The sequence below is a fragment of the Drosophila serrata genome, unplaced genomic scaffold (assembly GCF_035046125.1).
Source record: "Drosophila serrata isolate PLE 108 unplaced genomic scaffold, ASM3504612v1 contig_272, whole genome shotgun sequence".
In the NCBI taxonomy this organism is placed as follows: domain Eukaryota; kingdom Metazoa; phylum Arthropoda; class Insecta; order Diptera; family Drosophilidae; genus Drosophila; species Drosophila serrata.
In genome coordinates, this window is record NW_028257170.1 from 1,831,017 (window position 1) to 1,851,087 (window position 20,071).

General features: G+C 34.5%; 1 protein-coding gene and 1 long non-coding RNA gene across 51 annotated transcripts in view; one reads left to right on the forward strand and one right to left on the reverse strand.

Moving 5' to 3' along the window:
* The window catches only part of shep (RNA binding motif single stranded interacting protein alan shepard), a 192,701-nt gene extending 178,238 nt beyond the window's left edge, over positions 1 to 14,463 (forward strand). For 6 of the 50 annotated variants that reach the window (XM_086833937.1, XM_020942449.2, XM_020942450.2 and 3 more), the window contains 7 exons: positions 2,139 to 2,197; positions 3,445 to 3,569; positions 7,020 to 7,161; positions 7,333 to 7,703; positions 7,901 to 8,065; positions 8,420 to 8,595; positions 10,079 to 14,463. In XM_086833937.1, coding sequence (XP_086690063.1) covers positions 2,139 to 2,197; positions 3,445 to 3,569; positions 7,020 to 7,161; positions 7,333 to 7,703; positions 7,901 to 8,065; positions 8,420 to 8,584 — 1,027 coding nt within the window. In that variant the 3' untranslated portion in view covers positions 8,585 to 8,595; positions 10,079 to 14,463. Of the gene's footprint in view, positions 1 to 2,138; positions 2,198 to 3,444; positions 3,570 to 7,019; positions 7,162 to 7,332; positions 7,704 to 7,900; positions 8,066 to 8,419; positions 8,596 to 9,888; positions 9,930 to 10,078 lie in introns of all 50 variants that reach the window. The other 44 variants (XM_020942457.2, XM_086833944.1, XM_086833951.1 and 41 more) reach the window with 13 other exon arrangements.
* Positions 1 to 20,071, reverse strand: part of LOC147643472 (uncharacterized) — a 50,293-nt gene that overhangs the window by 7,913 nt on the left and 22,309 nt on the right. The window lies entirely within an intron of this gene.

Consider the following 20,071-nt stretch of genomic DNA (forward strand, 5'->3'; position numbering starts at 1 on the left):
GTTTTCCATCTTGTCTCTGCGGCGATCCACCTATCACATTAAATTGCATTATGGGTTGCCAAGGCACGGGCTCCCTGGGCAGGAGACCATTATGCAAATTCACTTTAATTGTTTTTGCAGCTTCAGGGCACTCATCTACAGCAAATAGATATGTATTTCTATATGTATATCAATTTGTACATCAATTTGTATGTCAATTTATGTACTGCCTTTGATGAACCGAAGCAGATGCTGGATGCCTTTGAGCAAGAAGCATGACTACCTTGATTTTAATTGAACATTAATAGGAGGCAGTGTGGGAAAATTTAGGAGACATAGGCAGTGGAAAATAGTAAAGGAAAATTGTATATTAACTAAGAAAATGTTAGGTGGAAAAGTGGTATTATAAATGTATTTATTTGATATTTCAAGTGGCCAACTAAGTAACTTAAATCGATATTAACCAGGTCATCTTTCAGTTTTCAGTTATTATTGAACATTAAACACCCTATTTATATGAGCCCTTCTGTACTCTTTAGATAACGTATACATTTCGTAAATAAAAGTGTAATGAAATACACTATCCTTATCTTAATGTAACAAAGCACTGACGTAATGGAATACATTTTAATACTCCAAGTATAATATAATATCCAAATTGTATTCTTTTGCGCCCTTTTCTTTTTTCTTCGTTTATCATTTACAAATTTGACAATGTATTCCATTCTGTGGCACTTGGCTCGATTCGTATCTTTGAGATACGCTTTGTATTTATATAGTATCTTGTGGTGCCACATCAGGCATACGAAATGCCATCCATACGAAATGAACTAATTCGAAATGTGTGTGTGACCGACTATTGATTTGCCCCCCCAATGGAGTAGAGTTTTTGGGAACCCGAAAACCATTTCCATCCGCTGAAACCCATCCCCAGGCCTGCTCCCAATCTCATTCTCATCCCAATTCCCATTCTCATTCCCTCTGCTAATGAGCGGCTTAGCCTCAGTCCATTCCGCTCGGCTGCGTTCCCATAAAGCCATCCACCATCACCACTGGGAAGGTCCTTTTTGCTCTCCATTCTCCAGCCTTCGGGCAGCCAAAAAGTAACCCCCAAAAAAGCAACACTCTTTCCACATCCACTTCCTTCTTTCCTGACTTACTTTCTGCAAACTAAACAAAATCCACTAATTAGTGCGCACGCTTCATCAAAAAATGAATTGTTTGTTGGAAATCATTTTTGGGCGCAGGCAGGAGCAGAGTGAGAAATGTGAGAAATAAGAAGGTAAAACAAGAAAATCAACATTATTATTATTATTATTATGTGTATATTACGTATACGCACTGTTGGCCACTTGATTATGATCATGCCATTTCTTTGGTACATACATAAAAAAACAACTTATTCGTCACACGAACATAAAAATACTAATGAAAAGCGCTTAGAAGCAGCAGGAATCGGGTATTCCCCCCCCCCCAAGTCAAGTAATTAAATTGAAGGTTAATTTGTTTTGCTTTTTTTATGCTGCAAAGTCAGAGGGAGAGTCCACTCCTGCTTCTGGTCCTGTTCTTAGTTCTGTTTCTGCTCCTACTCCTACTCCTGCTCCTTCTGCAGGCAATCAAAATAAGCGGCTTATTAGTAGTCGGGCAAGGCTTAGGGCTCCCAGGGCTTTAATGTTATTATAACCATGTATTTATGGCAGTGGTGAGTGAGAGGAGGGAGAAGAGAAGCCTTTTGCTGGCTAGTGTAACTAGGAAGGTATCGATTTAATTCCTGGACAGTCATAAATGAGCAGCAGCAGCAGCAGCGGCAGCAAAGATGGCGCCCAAAGGGTTGTGCACATTTCCATTGCCTACTTTGCAGGGCACGAGCAGAAAAATTGCATTTTAATGACACTTTAATTGCTTATGCTAAAGGTAAACCCAACCCAATCAGAGTCGCGGCAGGTGTCTGCCATGCCCCCCTCCTGTCATGCATTATCTTTGTGGCACGTGGCACCCGCCACCGCCACCAGCGACACGCACCCTTAACCAAAGAGATAGAGACTGGAATGTGTTTATAATCTGATTATCCAGTCTTTTGCAATCCTTGTTGTTGTCATGCAACGATATATATTCAATATATTAACCACACCTGTGTCTCTCTCTTTCAAACTTTTCAGATACGGAACAATTATATCAACCAAGGCTATTTTAGATAAAACAACAAACAAATGTAAAGGTATTTTTTTCTTCACCATTCTCATCATTATTTTATTTATGTGTGTTTTTGTACAAGTATTATTAGTATGTGTTTATGTAAAAAGAAAAGAAAAAAAGATATCCAAAAAGAACGCAACAAAAAGAAAAGAATATAAACAATCAAAAACTGAAATTTCATTGATTTGTTTTGTATTATTTTCTTGATTTGTTTTGTTTACAAATGCTGAGTGCTCATTGGAATTTAATTTATGAATTCTTGTACTCAGCATTTGTTTAAATTAAAAACACTTGAGTTTGTTTAATAGAACTGATCACGACTTATTTATTGCTCGTTCATTATTGTGTACTTGTAGCTTATATTATATATTTTAAATATACCATAATGGTATATATTCTATATACATATCATTTTCGAAATTAAATATTGGCATTCTACCCAGTTTGCAATATGATTTCCTTCTACTTGTCCTGAGTTTTTTCCTCAGTTTGGTTTTCCTTCTCATTTCGCAATCGTGTCATTCATGCATTTCCACTATTTACTATTACAATTAAATTTATATATATATATATAAATATATATGTATATCTACTGCTATTGATGCACTCGATTAATGATAATTACCATTTCGATTATGAAAATATGTAAATATCTCCGGTAAATGAACGAGCTGTATAAATTGTGTATCTCCTGCTCTCTCTCTCTCTCTATCTCTTTCTATCGATGTTTGTGTGCGTGTATCGATATAAATATAGTATTTTTTTTCGAATATTTCTTGATATTATTTTAAGAGTTCTTTATGTTGGTGTTGTGTTAAATTAATTATTAATTTAATTTTCACCCATTTTTTCTTCTTCTCCCCACCTTTCTCTCTTTCTCTCTCTCTCTCTTTATATATTTTGTTTTTGTTCAATTACGATTTTTTTCGTTTTCGTTTTCGTTGCACGTGACCCAATGCGAAAATTACACTTTTATATATATATTGCTTTTTAATTCCTTCTCGATTGAATTTTCGATTTCAATTTTCGATTTGTGTGCCAAACAAATATTGGACTATAAATAAACATTTCCACTCGCTCTTTGCCAATATATTTATATATATATATATTTATACATGCAATTAAAAATAAATAAAAATAAAATTCCCCCGCCCACCCGCAAACACACAAAAAATACAAAACAAAAATTAAACAAAACAATGAAAAAAATAAATAAAAACAAAAAAACGAAAACAACGAAAAACAAAAACAAAATATGCTTTTTTGCAGGTTACGGCTTCGTCGACTTCGAGCAGCCAGCCTTCGCCGAGTGCGCCGTAAAAGGATTGCAGGGGAAGGGCGTGCAAGCTCAGATGGCCAAAGTGGGTATCTGGGTGCTTCATAGGCCGGCCATTGTACGTTTGTTTGCATGCAAGTAATACTCACCCCCCACACACCGCAGAAAGTGTCCCATCCTCCCTCCCTCCCCCAAAGAATAGAACCCAAACCATCCCTGTTTGTCCAAAACTTTAGTTTGAAATCCTTCAAGTCCTTTGATATTTATCCTTATTTTCCAAATCATTTTTTCGTCATTACGTTTTATATTGTACTGCCTAGAAGTTGCCTCTCTCTCTCTCTCTCTCTCTAGTCCAGATTATTATAAAAATAATATTATTATTTAAGTTTCGGTTCAGACTTTAATTTAGAGTTTTAGTTGGGAAATTGGATTGAGTTTTTATAGGTTATTTTTGTTAGAGAGAATAGTGATTGCAAGACAAATATATTTACCGAACTATCATAAACCGATTTTCACAGTCTTTATAAAAGCCATCTTGAACTTTTTAAATTTATGATAAATTGAAAAGGAATTTACCAGAATTAAGTCAATTTAAATATTATTTATTAGCTATTCGGTAAATACATAATACCTTTACTTATGAGATACTAAAAGCAAAGATAATTAGATCTATTAAATATAATATTTATTAACTTGGTACTTTCATGAGGTTAAAGCTATCTTCTAAGTAAGATCATGGCTTTAATGATATACTTTTATCAACTATTTCCTATTACAGAGCTAAATAGAACACAGTTCCTAATGAATTTAGTTCTTCTTAATATCATTGTAAAGATTTTCCTATATAAATTTCAATATATCTCTACAAAAGTCGGTCTATGATAGTGGTTTATTATTATGCCTTTGTAAATCAGAACACAGCAAATTATCTATTTAACAAGAAAACATGTGGTAAACCCACATTAAAGTTCTCACACAGCGAATTGTGGTGAACCATATATAAATTATGCTTTCATTTGCATTATCTTTATTGGTTTATCTTCCCTTTGGATATCCCAGCCCCGAAAAAAACCCCAGATCCAACCCAAAACCCTAAAACCAATATAGTTCGTAGTGTTGTTCCAAAGACTCTCTTTGTATAACAGTTTGTCGTATACCAAAAGAAAACCCACACATACTATATATCTCGATATAACCGAATATAGACAGAAACAATTTGATAGTAAACCTGAAAACAAGTTACTTATAGATTTATTTCCTTGTTTTATCATCTTCCGTTGCTTAGTGGTAGCCTTATTGATAGTATATATATTTTATAGTGTACATTTCCAATATTAATTGAGAATAAATTCATTTATTAATGACATTCTGTAGTTCATATTTATGAAGCTGGAATAAGTCATCAAATAAATAATCCCCTCTCTTTAATCTTCCTTTAGCAGTTGAATAAAGAACCCCCCAAAAATAATGGCATTAAGTGAGAACAATTAATGTTTGTTAGCGGATTTGTTTTGGTAAATTAATTGCATTAAGTGTACACTGTACAACAGGTATCATTTGCAGTCTAGCGTACAAGATTTTTAATAAGGTATTCTGATTATATTAATACATATAAATTTATATAGAATGCAGTAACTGATATGTAAATCCCATTAAATCATTATTAGCCTAGGCTTTACTCATCAAGGTAGACCTAAAGAGTATACACAACAGTTCTTTATAATTTTCTTATATTTATACTATTATATTATTCCCTTGCGGGGTTTTATAATTTTATTTAGAAGACTGTACATCAGTTAAGGAAACATTTCCGACCCTATAAACCATATATATTCTTGGTCAGAATCACCTTATTATTTAACTCAATCTTTATAGATAAAACATTTTAAAGAAACATTTTAGATCAAAGTATTTTCTGTATAAAACATACATTATGCTTATGTTTACTAGTTTAGTTCTCTCTGAAATAATGAATCCAGTTAAAAACTATTCAAATTTTAGCTCTCATATGTAATTTATGATTTTCCTAAGAGATTTTACCCGAAACTCAATTGTAGCTTAGCTCCTAAATGGGAAATCGGGCTTTAGATACTTAATTTAAGTAGACCTTAGCTAAAGTATTTATCGATTTAAGTAGAGAAAGTCAAACATTATAGGTAACCCTCTCCATTTCCCTCATAGATTTAGTTCCGAAAGCGAGAAACATTGTAAACATTTCAATTCTTGAAATTGTAAATCGTAAATCGTAATCAATAATTCGCAGCCATTTACAGCGGCTTACGAGTGCCGAGAGGCCGGATTGGGATGCTCCCCCGGGCATCAATATCAATTTCGGCCATTAATTTGTGCATATTAATAATTTGTAAACAAAACGAAAAGTTTTTCATCCGAAGAGCTTAGCGCCTCTGATATCATCCTCGCTCTCCTGTTGGCCTTTTCCCCCAACTTTATAATCCGATGGCATTAAATGCTCATTAAACACAAAAACATAGCAACAAAAAAATGGAAAGTTTGCTGTATAATAATAATAAAAAATACACCCAGACCACATGTATTAGCGTAGGCATTAATGAATTGTAATCCATAGATTTGAACGACACAAACATACACATAAAATAGAAACCAGTACAAATAGAGTATCTATCTCTTCATATATGATAATATTCTACATATATATTGAATCTGTATAAACTGTATACTCGTATTTTGAAGTTATAGCCAGCCAAAAGTATATAATCAACCTCTACTACTACTTCAACCTACTACAAAGTTTGTTGTTTGAGTACGCAAATTGCTACAAACCTGTGCCGGCCAAAAATCAAACCAAAATATAAAAAGAAAAACCAAATACAATCTAAACTCTAAGTATAACAAGTCAAACAGATATCATTATAAAACCCTAAGACATTACTAACTGCTCAGGTATTTAACTTAGTTAAGCGATGATTAAGGGCGAAGGTAAAGACACTGAGGGTGGGGAAAATCAATTCAGTGAAGCGTTTAGGTCTCTAAGTTATTTTCCGATAAGTCTCAGGCATTACATAACATCCAAAAATACACACACTACACCTACACACACACACACACACACTAAACACACATCTTCATTCAGAGTTAGGCACACTAAATGCACACTAACACACTGACAACAGACAAACAGTCCAAAAAGAGTTTGACAACAGATACATTTTTTGGCAAGCAACTTGAATATTTACTAATGACAAAATCTCTACGTTCTTAATTTCTCTACTCCCCCTCTCTCTCTCTCTAAAAACAAAACAAAAACAAAATTAAAAACACACTTTCCACACACATTTATCAACATGCATATGCTCACACACCAATTAAAAACAAACACACACACATGCTTACGCCAACTGCTTTTGTGTAACGTTAATTTGTGTGAAACCAAAACAAACAACAATCAACCAAAAAAATACATTTAAAAAAAAACCCCCACAAATCAAACTAAACTGATTCAATTTCAACAACAACAACCACCAACAATCAACAATCAACAACACCACACCACCCTGATCTGACCCAATTGCATACAACAACCACACAGCAACAGGAACAGGATCCCACAAATTTGTATATTGCAAATTTGCCGCCCCACTTCAAAGAAACTGATCTGGAGGCAATGCTATCGAAATACGGACAAGTTGTTTCGACCAGAATATTGCGTGATCAGCAAATGAACTCCAAGGGTAAGTATTACAATATTGATAGCCAGATTGCCACAGAAATTCCCTCACTTGATCACTGAAAATTGATATAATTACCAAACTTTTCAAGGTGGCAACCTGGTTATTTGTAAATCCTTTTTCAATAATCAATTACTAATTAATTTATACATTTCTTACCCCCCCCCTGTTAAGGTGTTGGCTTTGCCCGCATGGAGAGTCGCGAAAAGTGTGAGCAAATCATTCAGATGTTTAATGGTAACACAATACCGGGTGCCAAAGATCCCCTGCTGGTTAAGTTCGCCGATGGTGGACCCAAAAAGAAGAATCTCTTCAAGACCCCCGATCCGAATGCGCGTGCGTGGCGCGATGTGTCAGCGGAGGGTATACCCGTGGCCTACGATCCCACCCTGCAGCAGAATGGAGTTAGCGTGAATGTTGGCACACCCATTGGTGTACCCTATTCCCGTTTCAGTGCCCCCCAGGTGGGTGGCTATCCAGTGACTGGCTCTCAATGGATACCCGGTTATATGATGACCCAACCGATCACTCAGGTAGATGATCAGGTGAGTAGTGGATGAGCATCCATTATGGGGTTTATAAATGGCATTGGATTTGAATGAGAGATTCGAAAGATTTTATATACAAAGTGAATTGTGAAACTAACAAAAGAGAATGGAGTTCATCAAGTCCGATGTCATTGGGGTTTTTACCATCATCCTTGAATATATATATTGATCTATTATCATCTCTATCCCCACAGTACATGCAAATGGCGGCTGCTCCACAATTGGGAGTTACCTCGTACAAACCAGAGGCGGTGAACCAGGTGCAGCCACGCGGCATCTCGATGATGGTCAGCGGCGATACGGGCGTGCCATATGGAACGATGATGCCCCAATTGGCCACTCTGCAGATTGGCAACTCTGTAAGCCATTGATCTATTATGAACCCGAAACTCTTTCTCTCGAGTTCCCCTTGCCAAGAGGCAGACATGCCTCCAAAGGGACATGTCTGCCTGAATCCTTGTGGATTGAAAAGAAAGAAAAAGAGTTGTCGTCAGCTTAACAACCTTGAAGATTCGCATGAATTGTGTGTGTTTCTTCTCGGTGTGTGTGTGCTGAGTGTGTAATATCTTGAAAAAGAAGTTGATTGATACTTAATTTCGTACTCTTTCTATTCCTTTCTTTTACTCCAATTATTTTCGATTGATTTCTCGGTTGGATTTACTTTTTGTGTGTTTGATTTTTTTTTTCTTTCGTTTCTTCGGTTTCTTTTATAGAACTTTTCTCCATCGTTACAGTATATTAGTCCAACTTACCCATATTATGCACCACCACCAACTATTATACCAACAATGCCAATGACAGATTCCGAACAGGCTAGCACAGCTGCATCACCCGACGAGGCATACACACAGTATCCACATCAAGCCGCTCCCAAATAGGTCTTCGCGAGGTGAGTGAAGTCTTCTCTCTGCCATCTGTGTCTCCACTGTCTCTCTCTCTCTGTCTGTCTCTGCCTCATCTCTCATCTCTCATCTCTGATCTCCATCTCGGTCTTGGTCTCTGTCTCTATCACTATCTCTCTGCTGCCACTGCATTCATCACTCTGTCCCCTGAATTCCTCTCTCTGTCCTCCATTTGTCACCCCAAAGTCATCTAAGAATGTTTCAATAATAATTGCGAAATTAAGAAGAACAGACTCGTGTCTCGAGTATCTTTAAATTTTTAATTAAAAGCTTGAATCAAAAATGTAGCTTTATTTTTTAGGAATCTGAATTTTTCTATAACTCGAACCAATTTTAAATATATATGATATTTCGATATTTTTATATGCCAATTTTTTGGGAAAATCCAAGCTTTTAAAATATCATTACTAAACCAAAAATAATACTATAATATCCTAAAGGCGTATACAAATAATACAAAAATTAATAAAATTACTATTTTAAAACACTGTTTCTCGGTGTCGAGTTATAGAAAATCCATCATTGTTTTTGTTGTCGTAGCACTACAGCTTTCCATCCAGTTTTTTTGTGTTTACTAACACTATTTTGCATGTGCGCTCTTTGCTCTTAGAGCAACCCCAAAAGTCCCCCCTTTAAAACGAGCACTCACCCACCCCAAAAAAATTAATGTACCACCTCACTCGTCTCATTTCATTTGCTTTCACTCTGAGCTTTCCCCTTTAAATAAAACCCCACAAAGGCTTCATCGTTTCATCTACACTTTTAAACACAATGCCCAACACTAAGGATGTACATACATATAATGTATCGAGAGGATATAAGAGAGAAATAAATTTCTCAATGTAAAATTTAAAATATTGAAATTTTAAGTATACCCAAAAATATAATTTAACGTTAAAATATAGATTTGATCAGCTCTAAAGCCAATAAATAAATATTGATCCAAAATAGGATATATCTCATCGTTGAAAAATAAACTTTCTTGTCAAATTTCGATCAGTATCTATAAATTAATATTATCTTACATCCCTCCCAAAACTGCATCCACCAAAAAAGAAAATACACTCACAAACACTGACCATTATCATCGGGGCTTCATGTGTTTTGTGTGCTCTGCTTGTTGTTGCTTGCCTGTTTGCTTCAGATCTGTTCATTCCATTAACATTATGTTTCTACGATCATCTCATTTCGATACTAAACACAAATTCCTATTTCTTTCTTCATTCATCTACTTTGCGGCTTGAAAACATGGTTGTTGCTTTAAATATTGTTTCATATAGTACAGTTATTAAGCAGCCTACTCACTGGTAACCCTTACTAGGTAAATATCATTCATTTTTCAATCATTTGCATGTGACCCTTGGGATTTTGGGGGAACTGGATAATAACCTGATAACCTATCTTCCTTTATCCTTGAAATAAATTAATCGTAAAAAGAAAACATTTACTAATTCTGTATAATACTTACAGCTATAATATATTAGTACCCCATTTGAGTACTATATAAAATCGGACGAGAGTGAGAGCACGATGCCCGGTGGAAGCAGCAGAAAAGCCAAGGAGGAAAATGAAGCGGATCGAGAATTAATAAGGATAATGGAGTCAACAACATCAACAACAACAACCACCACATGAACAACAACAAACGACAACTGGAACAGCAACAACAAACAACAACTAGCAGAAACAACAGCAACATTCGGCAGGAGAATCCGGAATGCAGATACAGTTCGCGAAAATTAAAATCTAGAGAAATGCAAACCCTAAAATTATAAAACAAAAGAAACAGAAAATTATGTATAAATAAGAAAAGGAGGTTGGATATGAGAGGATAAAGTTTAGAGGTTACACGAGCAAAAAAAGGTGAAGACGCCGCCGGTCTCGAAGTAGACGAGCGCTGAAGACGCAAGTAAAAAGTGAAGAAAAGCAAAGACTAAACTTAAATAATAGAGCATAGTTATACACACTAAATAAACAACAGAGAGTAGCCGCGAAAGCAGAAAAGCTAAAACAAGAACAGCAGCAGCAGCAGGCAAAAAGGCAAAAGAAAGTGCAGTCGAAAATATTTACAAAAAGAGAACTGCAGGATGCGAGGAGAATTCGAGGAGAAGAAGCTTAAGTCAAACGCATGGAAGAAGGAGCACTCGAGAAACTTGAGGAAATCTGCCGAGAAAGAAAAACCATCGCAGATTAGAGTTAAGTTAATTTTGTTAAGCGAAAAGTTGAGGGAGAAGAAACAGTTGCATGGGGAAGCCGAGTTCAAGAAGTGATGTAAAAATAGAAGGAGAAGATTAAAACAAAAAAAAAGAAACTATTTTGCTAATTTTGAGCTAGCAGAAAAACAGAAAAAAATAATAACAAAAAACATAAATTATAAAAACCGTAAGCAGAGAGAAATATTTGTGAAATGAAAGAGAAGCAACCCAAAACAGAAACAGAAAACAAAAAAATAAATGTGTGTGCAATGTATGTTAAAATCGTAAAACAAAAAACAGAGCAAATAAAAACGAAACAAAAGTCATTTCGACTCGATGATGATGATGATAATACATAAACCAAGCATAACTCTTAACTTCGGCAAAGAAATGCGTAAGAAAGCGAAACTTTTTTACCTTGGAGGCAGGAAGATTTTTTTATGCTGAAGATGAAACTCGGACTCAACCCTTTGTTTCTGTTCTGTTTGTCCTTAATTGTAATATTTATTTTATATTTTTTTTGAACCGTGTTGAACAGCACAAAAAGAGTGGAAGAAAGCAGCAAGGAGCGTAGATAGCCACTAAAAAAGAAATTAAAGGAATGATAAAGGATAATCTTTGGTTAGCTTTTTCCTTTTTGAACCGAAGAACATGCAAATTGTATAAAGCAAAGATCTGAGTCGAAAATATGAAAAATCCGATGGAGAGGAAAACCAATTTATGTTTTTTGACATTCATTTTGTGCTATCCAAGCAGTCAAAGGCAGTAAGAAGAAAGTAAATCTAAACAAATGAAAAGAAAAAGCCTCTGAAACGGGCGAAAATAAACCTAGGTTAAGTCTTAGCAAAACAAAAAAGTAAGAAAATTGCAGTAAGCAACAACAGATTTAGTAGTTCTAGAGATCTAAACAAAAAGATGAAATAAAGAAAACACAGAAGAAGAATAAGCAGAAGCTTAAAATGAATGTTGCATGAAGAGAGAATACAGAGAGAAAGAGGAGATGATGAAATCTTGTACTAGTTTTTAGCATATTTTTTGTGCTCATCAGTCGATTTAATGAATGAATTTTTTGTAGCTGTCTACAGTTTTTTACGTTAACTGTTTTTTAGAAATATTAATGCAGAAAGTAAACACAAAAAAAAAAAAATAAGAAAAAAAACAATAACAAAATGAACCTAGGTATAGTATATTTTTCTGCATAGGCGAAGAGTTGTTGACATCGCAGAAGAATTGTGAGGAATGTGGATGAAGGAATGGAGTTTGATTAGCAAGGAAATACAACCAAGAGGCAAACACTTTTTAAAAGGGAATAGCGAAGCAAATCGAAACAACACACAAACGTAGCGAAACACACAGAACAAGAAAATAAAATTTTGAAACTGTAGAATTGTAGTTTAGCTTTGTGATGCGGAAAAATGGTACGATTTTTTGAAAGGATCAGTAAGGACAACAACAGCAGCAGCAGCAACAACAACTGGCACAGGCAGTAGCAGAAATGTAAACAAAAAAACATGAAAATTAAGATTAAATTAAAACAAAAAAAAAAAAAAAGAATTAAAACAAGATGAAGCAGAGAACTACGTTTAGTGAACTTAGTTAATAAGCGAAGATTTCTTTAGTCTTGTAAGCGTCTCTTAAGTAGAGTTTTCGTGAATGGAGCAAGGGAGTTTAGAATTGAAATTAAATCCTTTTTCAAAGCCTAGTACATATTTATTTTCCTGAAACACACACACAGACACACACACTTACACACGGACACACCTATCAAGTCTAAGCATTGTATTTGTGATTTTTTCGAATGTGTTAACAACCAAAACGATGAGCAAATGAAGAGAAACAAGGGAAATATATGTGGGGTGGGCGTTAGAGAGGGAATTTTTTGAGAAGAATCTCCGTTTTGAGAGAAGGACATACCCTCACACTCACAGAAACACACAAACACTCACACACACACACGGCAAACAACATTCCTGAGCAAAGTCTTTGATTTGATTTTGATATTTGTATGAGATGTGTTTACGATACGATATGATTTTCAAGTTTAGAGTTGTCGAGTCGCCTAACTGAACTATCTACTTATATATATATATACATTATATATACATATATATATAAAAACGTAAGAAAAACACAACGCCAAAAGTCTTCCTAAGCCTAAAACCAAAACAACAACAAAATGCAAATGTTTTTCTATACTTTTTTTTTGTTTTTTTCTTGTTACGATTATATTTGCTTTAGACTGACTACGAACTGAAACTGTAACAATAACAAACAACAAATGCAGGATTGTAAGACACATATATAGACTCTCCATCTCCTGAACTTGATGTGTATCGGAAAAATATATATATTTTGCCAAAAATAAACAACATTCCAAAAGCAAAACAAAAAGTGTAAGAAAAAATATAAACAAAGGACAGGAGAAGCGAAATTTTTGCAGAAATCAATCGAGCGATGCCTGCATTTGTTGTCCTTAAACAAGAAAGATCACAAATACAAGAAACCACTCATTGGGAGAATATTTTTGAAAGGACTTTCAATCTTGATATCCTGATACACCTACACACACACACCCACACACATTCACCCAAACCCATACATATATCCTCGAACTCACACAAAGTGCAATTTTCTTTCTGTAGTTTTCAATGATTTTACTTTGTTAGCAGCAAGCAACTTAAGCAAATTGAGAGAAAAGCATTAAACACTAAGTTAATTTATAAAGCGTCGGAGCAGGAAATGTGTAGTAGAGGCAGGCGCACCCTAGGAAAGTGAAAATGAAATTTATGTTTTAGAGATGGAAATGAAATGCAGTCGTAGAAGGGACGAGAAGAAAATGAACCTAGTATATAAGATCAAAGTCTAGTGCGTAAGTTTAGCGAACCTAAGTACAGTGTTGAGAAGCAAAGAAGAACGCAAAAGAGGCGGGTTTTGAAGTACAGTGCCGCAGCGGGAAAGCGCGAATGGTAGCAAGGAAGACCGGAGACGAGTAGGACATATGATTTCTAGTTGGTAGTGAAAAAGAGAGACGAAAATAGTTGGTTAGTTGGAGTGCAACACACGTAGCAAGTTGTAGTTTTTGTGTAGTTAGAGAGTGAAGACGGCGACGAGCGCCTCTGTCCGACAGTGTTGGTCAACGTTTGGCGGCCAGCGGGTCGCACTGTTTGAGTTTAGGTTTAATTTTTGAAAATGATGAAACGATGTAAGCAAGGACGATGCTGGAGAGGGTAAACAATAAACAAAACAAACAAAAAAATTAAGAAAAAGAAATCAACCGACGAGGAGTGTTCTTATCTAAAAGCTATACTGACTTTTTTGTGTGTGTATTTAAATCTACTTTGACAAGAAACCAAACTTGGAACTCGTTTGTTTTGCGTCTGTATTTTGTTTTAATTTAATGCGTTTTATTTTAGTTTTTTAACTAATTTTAAGTAGTTAATTTATTATTTGTCTTAAAATCGCAGAGACCCCATTCAAGATTCAAGATTGCTTGGGTTTCCCCCTGATTGAAGAACTCTCTCGCCTGAGGAGCGAATCGATTAAATTTGATGCAAGTGTTGAAGTAATTTTTAAAATGCAAACAAAAAAATGTCTAGTGCGTAAAATTGAAAACTAAAAACAAGAAAAACAATTTCAATAAAAACTAAAAACAAAAACAAATTCGAAATAATACCTTTCGTTTTGAGTGTGTGTGTTTTCCTTCGTTTCGTTTTGCATTTCAATTCGATGTGATTTCTTAGTCGTAGATTGTTCGCTATTTGAATTAACAGTCTAAGCTTACTCACACCCTACACCAACTAGTTTGCAGTAACAAATTCTTAAACTAATTAATTAATTATTGACTCTACTAAATTGAATTGTGTTTTAAACAGCAGGAGGCAAACTTAGTCGTCTTAGTCGTTGTTTAGGGGCGGGCAGAGAGCAGAGTGTGAGATGCGAGCGGGAGGAATAAATAAACATTTTTTAATTAAGCCAATTTAAGGAAATGATGAATATATATTTTTTTGAAACTTTTTTGACGAAACCAAGAATATAAACAAAGGAAACCAAAAAAACGAAAAACAAAATGAAACACATAAAAGTGAAAGCAAAATGCGGAGGAGCCAGTAGTAGGAATGAACGCTAGGCAAATCGACAGGATGGCGGAATGAAAAAAAACAAGCTCATTAAATTTAAAAATAAATAAGAAAAATAAATGGAAACAGTTTGGTATGAAAAGTGAAAAGGAGGGAATGGAGGAGATGATGCCGAGGGGAAAGGAACAAAACACGACGACAAAGGCGTAAACTAACTTTAAGTAAGCGTAAAATGCAAGCAGCTAATTAAACTTAGAAACAGAAATACTTAAATGAGAGTAATGTACATTTCGCTTGTTGCTATTTTTAAGTTTTAAATCAAAGTCTTTTAAAGAACTTTATTCATTTTCTTATTAACAATGATAAAACCCAAAAAAACGACAAAAAAATCAAGCAAGCAAATGCGCAAACTGGTAAAAATAAATCAGAAGAAGAAAAAAACTACATCTCTCTTTGTAAATCCTCCAGGACACAAAACTGAGGGAAGATCGATCGAAAGCATGAGGAATCCTTTTCAACTCTCTGTGTATTTTTTAAGGTATTATTTTTTGCATCAATGTGACGCTTTTAAGCATTTTTTATAAGGCGAAAGAATTGTATTTAAAACTCTAGTAAAAGCTAAACATGAACACGAAAAACCTAAAACCCTAAAAACGAGAAATGACAAGACAAAAAAAAAATGGAAAAATGCGGAAAAGCGAAATCTTTGCTAAAACTTTCAAATTTATACGCGTACTTTTTGTGCCCTCAACTTTAATGCAAGAGATCATACATTAAAAAACTGAATTGGAGATCAAGAGATGAAAGCTAAAGACCCTAAATAAAAGAAAAACGCAAGAACGATTCACGATGGAAAATTAGTTTAAGCAAAACATTTTGCAGCTTTTGTGCTTATTTCGCTTAAGACTAGTTGAACAAGAAAACCCAAAACAAAAAAAAAAAAAACAAAAAACAGAAAGTAAATGAAGAAAAAAAATTAAATCTAATTGTAAGTAAAAAAGAAATGAGAATAGATCAGTGTAGAACAGAACAGAATGCGAGAGAATCAAGCAAGAGGCAGCCAGGCGAGGGCAGGACGAAAGTCCTTGGTCCCCCGACTTGAGGTGAGGCAGAAGGCATTAAACCGAAAACATAGCAAAAGATTTAAATGTGGACGATGGACGATGGAGGTCAAAGAACACACGAACGTAAAACAAGAAGAAAACGTCTCTTTGGTAAGAAAAAGTGTAAAACCTAAAGAGCAAAAATGCTGTCATCCAAAAACCAAAAAAAACAAAACAAAACAAAAAAATGAAACTGAACTTTTTCTGAATCAATAAAAGACAAATTGATTTTCTGTAAGAAAACAAAAATCAAATGCATTTTTTATTCGTAAATGTGGGTTGTAAAATCTCTGTAAACTCTGGTAATCATCCCACATTGGGGATGCAAAAATATCTCTGAAGGGTTAACCCGGCAATGGCTGCTATGTCCTGTGTCCTGTCATCCCCTCGTAAAGTGCTTGGGCCTACGGGGAGTGTTTCTCCCTTAGGCTATCTTCTTGGGAGTGTGTGTACTTGTGTGTGTGAGTGTACAGGCCCAGCTTATCGTCTCATAAATAAAGCCCTTTGGGGGCGGAGCCCACCACAGGAACTCCTAGTGAGTGTGCCTAGGAAGCCGCAAGGATGAACCGAAAAACGTTGACAGCCGTTCGTCCTGCTGATTTTCCTGCTATCCTGTTCGTTTGACTTGTTTGATGGTTTTATGAGTGTCAAAACTTGACATTTTTATGACAGGCAATCGCAATTTCATTGTTATTGCAAGGAAAAAGGCGTCGCAGGGGGGGAAAACTAAGGTTTTCCGGAGGGGTGAAAAGCCGGCAGAGGCCTGTACACCCCCACAAACACTGACAGGCGGCCACTTCCGGTTCGGAATCGATGCTGTGTGTATGATTGCGCCAACAAAAATGCTATAAAAGCAACACACTTTTGCTTATCGCACAAACACTGGAAGAAATTTGGAACTTTTTTTTAAATTAAAAAATTTAGTATGCACATGAACATAATAAAAACTAATATATGAATGCTTTCCGAATTCAATTTAATGCATTTTTGGCTTAGTTATGAGTTTCATAAACTTCGATTAAATATTGGTAAATATCGAATATTTTAAGCTTAGTTAAAATCGATTTCCCATTTGATTTTATAATTCACTTGCAGCGGTATATAGTTTCCCTTATAATTTTTGTATAACATTATTACTTATATATTTTCTTTGGCTTCAGAATATTATTATCTTGCAAAACTTTATTACTCTTAAGAGCAAGAACTCCTAAACATATGCCTAGCTTTCTTCAGTGCAGGAGGCAAAATCTCCCAAAAAAAAAGAAGACTAACAACAAGAAGAGCATTAAAAGCGGGTCGGCACATTTGTTTGCCTTCCTGCTTGTTTGTTTACTTTTCCCTGCCGTTGTTTCGCTTTCGCATTTTTGCTCGCCGGCTGCGCGACATCTTGTCGAGTTTTCTGTGCACCTGTTAGAGGCTTGTTTTTTGTTGTAGTTGTATGTGTGACGACAGAACAGTATCCACTTTCCACCCTCCAAACTTTCAGTGATACAGACATATCTATGTATGAATATATATTATTTGCAAGTTTGCTTGGTGGGGCGACGGAAAGTATGCAATGCTGCAGCAGGTTCGGAAAAGACTACTTCACTGCGTTTTATTCTTCTGACTGAAGCTATACTCTGCAAAAAGGTATAAAAACAGACAATTTTCTTAAATAATCTTAGTTTTCCAAAGATCATAATTAAGCCAAAATAGCATTAATTTTGATTCGGAAAGCTTTTCTGTGCAAGTTTTTATAGCACTAACAAATCTGCATACTGGTTTTGTTGATGCTGTTATAAGTTTCTGACTAAAATTATAAAAACCCGCAAAAAGGTATAAAAACAGACAATTTTTCCGAAAAATCATAGTTTAAAAAAACTCATAACTAAGCCAAAAAATCATTAATTTTAATTCGGAAAGCGGTTCTATGCTAGTTTTTAGCAGATTAACAAAGCTGCATACTCAGTTTTCAAATTTAAAAAATTCAATTTTTTGCCAAATTTTGGCAATTTTAATGATGTAACCCCTTATAAAATTTTCAATTTTCGGAAAAATGTGAAATATTTATTTTTCGACCGGACATGGCTAGAACGACTGGGCTGTTGATGCTGATCAAGAATATATATGGTTTATAGGGTCGGAAAAGACTACTTCACTGCGTTTTAATCTTCTTACTGAAGCTATACTCTGCAAAAAGGTATAAAAACAGACAATTTTCTTAAATAATCTTTGTTTTCCAAACATCATAATTAAGCCAAAATAGCATTAATTTTGATTCGGAAAGCTTTTCTGTGCAAGTTTTTATAGCACTAACAAATCTGCATACTGGTTTTGTTGATGCTGTTATAAGTTTCTGACTAAAATTATAAAAACCCGCAAAAAGGTATAAAAACAGACAATTTTTCCGAAAAATCATAGTTTAAAAAAACTCATAACTAAGCCAAAAAATCATTAATTTTAATTCGGAAAGCGGTTCTATGCTAGTTTTTAGCAGATTAACAAAGCTGCATACTCAGTTTTCAAATTTAAAAAATTCAATTTTTTGCCAAATTTTGGCAATTTTAATGATGTAACCCCTTATAAAATTTTCAATTTTCGGAAAAATGTGAAAAATTTATTTTTCGACCGGACATGGCTAGAACGACTGGGCTGTTGATGCTGATCAAGAATATATATGGTTTATAGGGTCGGAAAAGACTACTTCACTGCGTTTTAATCTTCTGACTGAAGCTATACTCTGCAAAAAGGTATAAAAACAGACAATTTTCTTAAATTATCTTAGTTTTCCAAACATCATAATTAAGCCAAAATAGCATTAATTTTGATTCGGAAAGCTTTTTTGTGCAAGTCTTTTCAGCACTAACAAATCTGCATACTAGTTTTGTTGATGCTGTTATAAGTTTCTGACTAAAATTATAAAAACCCGCAAAAAGGTATAAAAACAGACAATTTTTCCGAAAAATCATAGTTTAAAAAAACTCATAACTAAGCCAAAAAATCATTAATTTTAATTCGGAAAGCGGTTCTATGCTAGTTTTTAACAGATTAACAAAGCTGCATACTCAGTTTTCAAATTTAAAAAATTCATTTTTTTGCCAAATTTTGGCAATTTTAATGATGTAACCCCTTATAAAATTTTCAATTTTCGGAAAAATGTGAAAAATTTATTTTTCGACCGGACATGGCTAGAACGACTGGGCTGTTGATGCTGATCAAGAATATATATGGTTTATAGGGTCGGAAAAGACTACTTCACTGCGTTTTAATCTTCTGACTGAAGCTATACTCTGCAAAAAGGTATAAAAACAGACAATTTTCTTAAATAATCTTAGTTTTCCAAACATCATAATTAAGCCAAAATAGCATTAATTTTGATTCGGAAAGCTCTTCTGTGCAAGTTTTTATAGCACTAACAAATCTGCATACTGGTTTTGTTGATGCTGTTATAAGTTTCTGACTAAAATTATAAAAACCCGCAAAAAGGTATAAAAACAGACAATTTTTCCGAAAAATCATAGTTTAAAAAAACTCATAACTAAGCCAAAAAATCATTAATTTTAATTCGGAAAGCGGTTCTATGCTAGTTTTTAGCAGATTAACAAAGCTGCATACTCAGTTTTCAAATTTAAAAAATTCAATTTTTTGCCAAATTTTGGCAATTTTAATGATGTAACCCCTTATAAAATTTTCAATTTTCGGAAAAATGTGAAAAATTTATTTTTCGACCGGACATGGCTAGAACGACTGGGCTGTTGATGCTGATCAAGAATATATATGGTTTATAGGGTCGGAAAAGACTACTTCACTGCGTTTTAATCTTCTGACTGAAGCTATACTCTGCAAAAAGGTATAAAAACAGACAATTTTCTTAAATAATCTTAGTTTTCCAAACATCATAATTAAGCCAAAATAGCATTAATTTTGATTCGGAAAGCTTTTCTGTGCAAGTTTTTATAGCACTAACAAATCTGCATACTGGTTTTGTTGAAGCTGTTATAAGTTTCTGACTAAAATTATAAAAACCCGCAAAAAGGTATAAAAACAGACAATTTTTCCGAAAAATCATAGTTTAAAAAAACTCATAACTAAGCCAAAAAATCATTA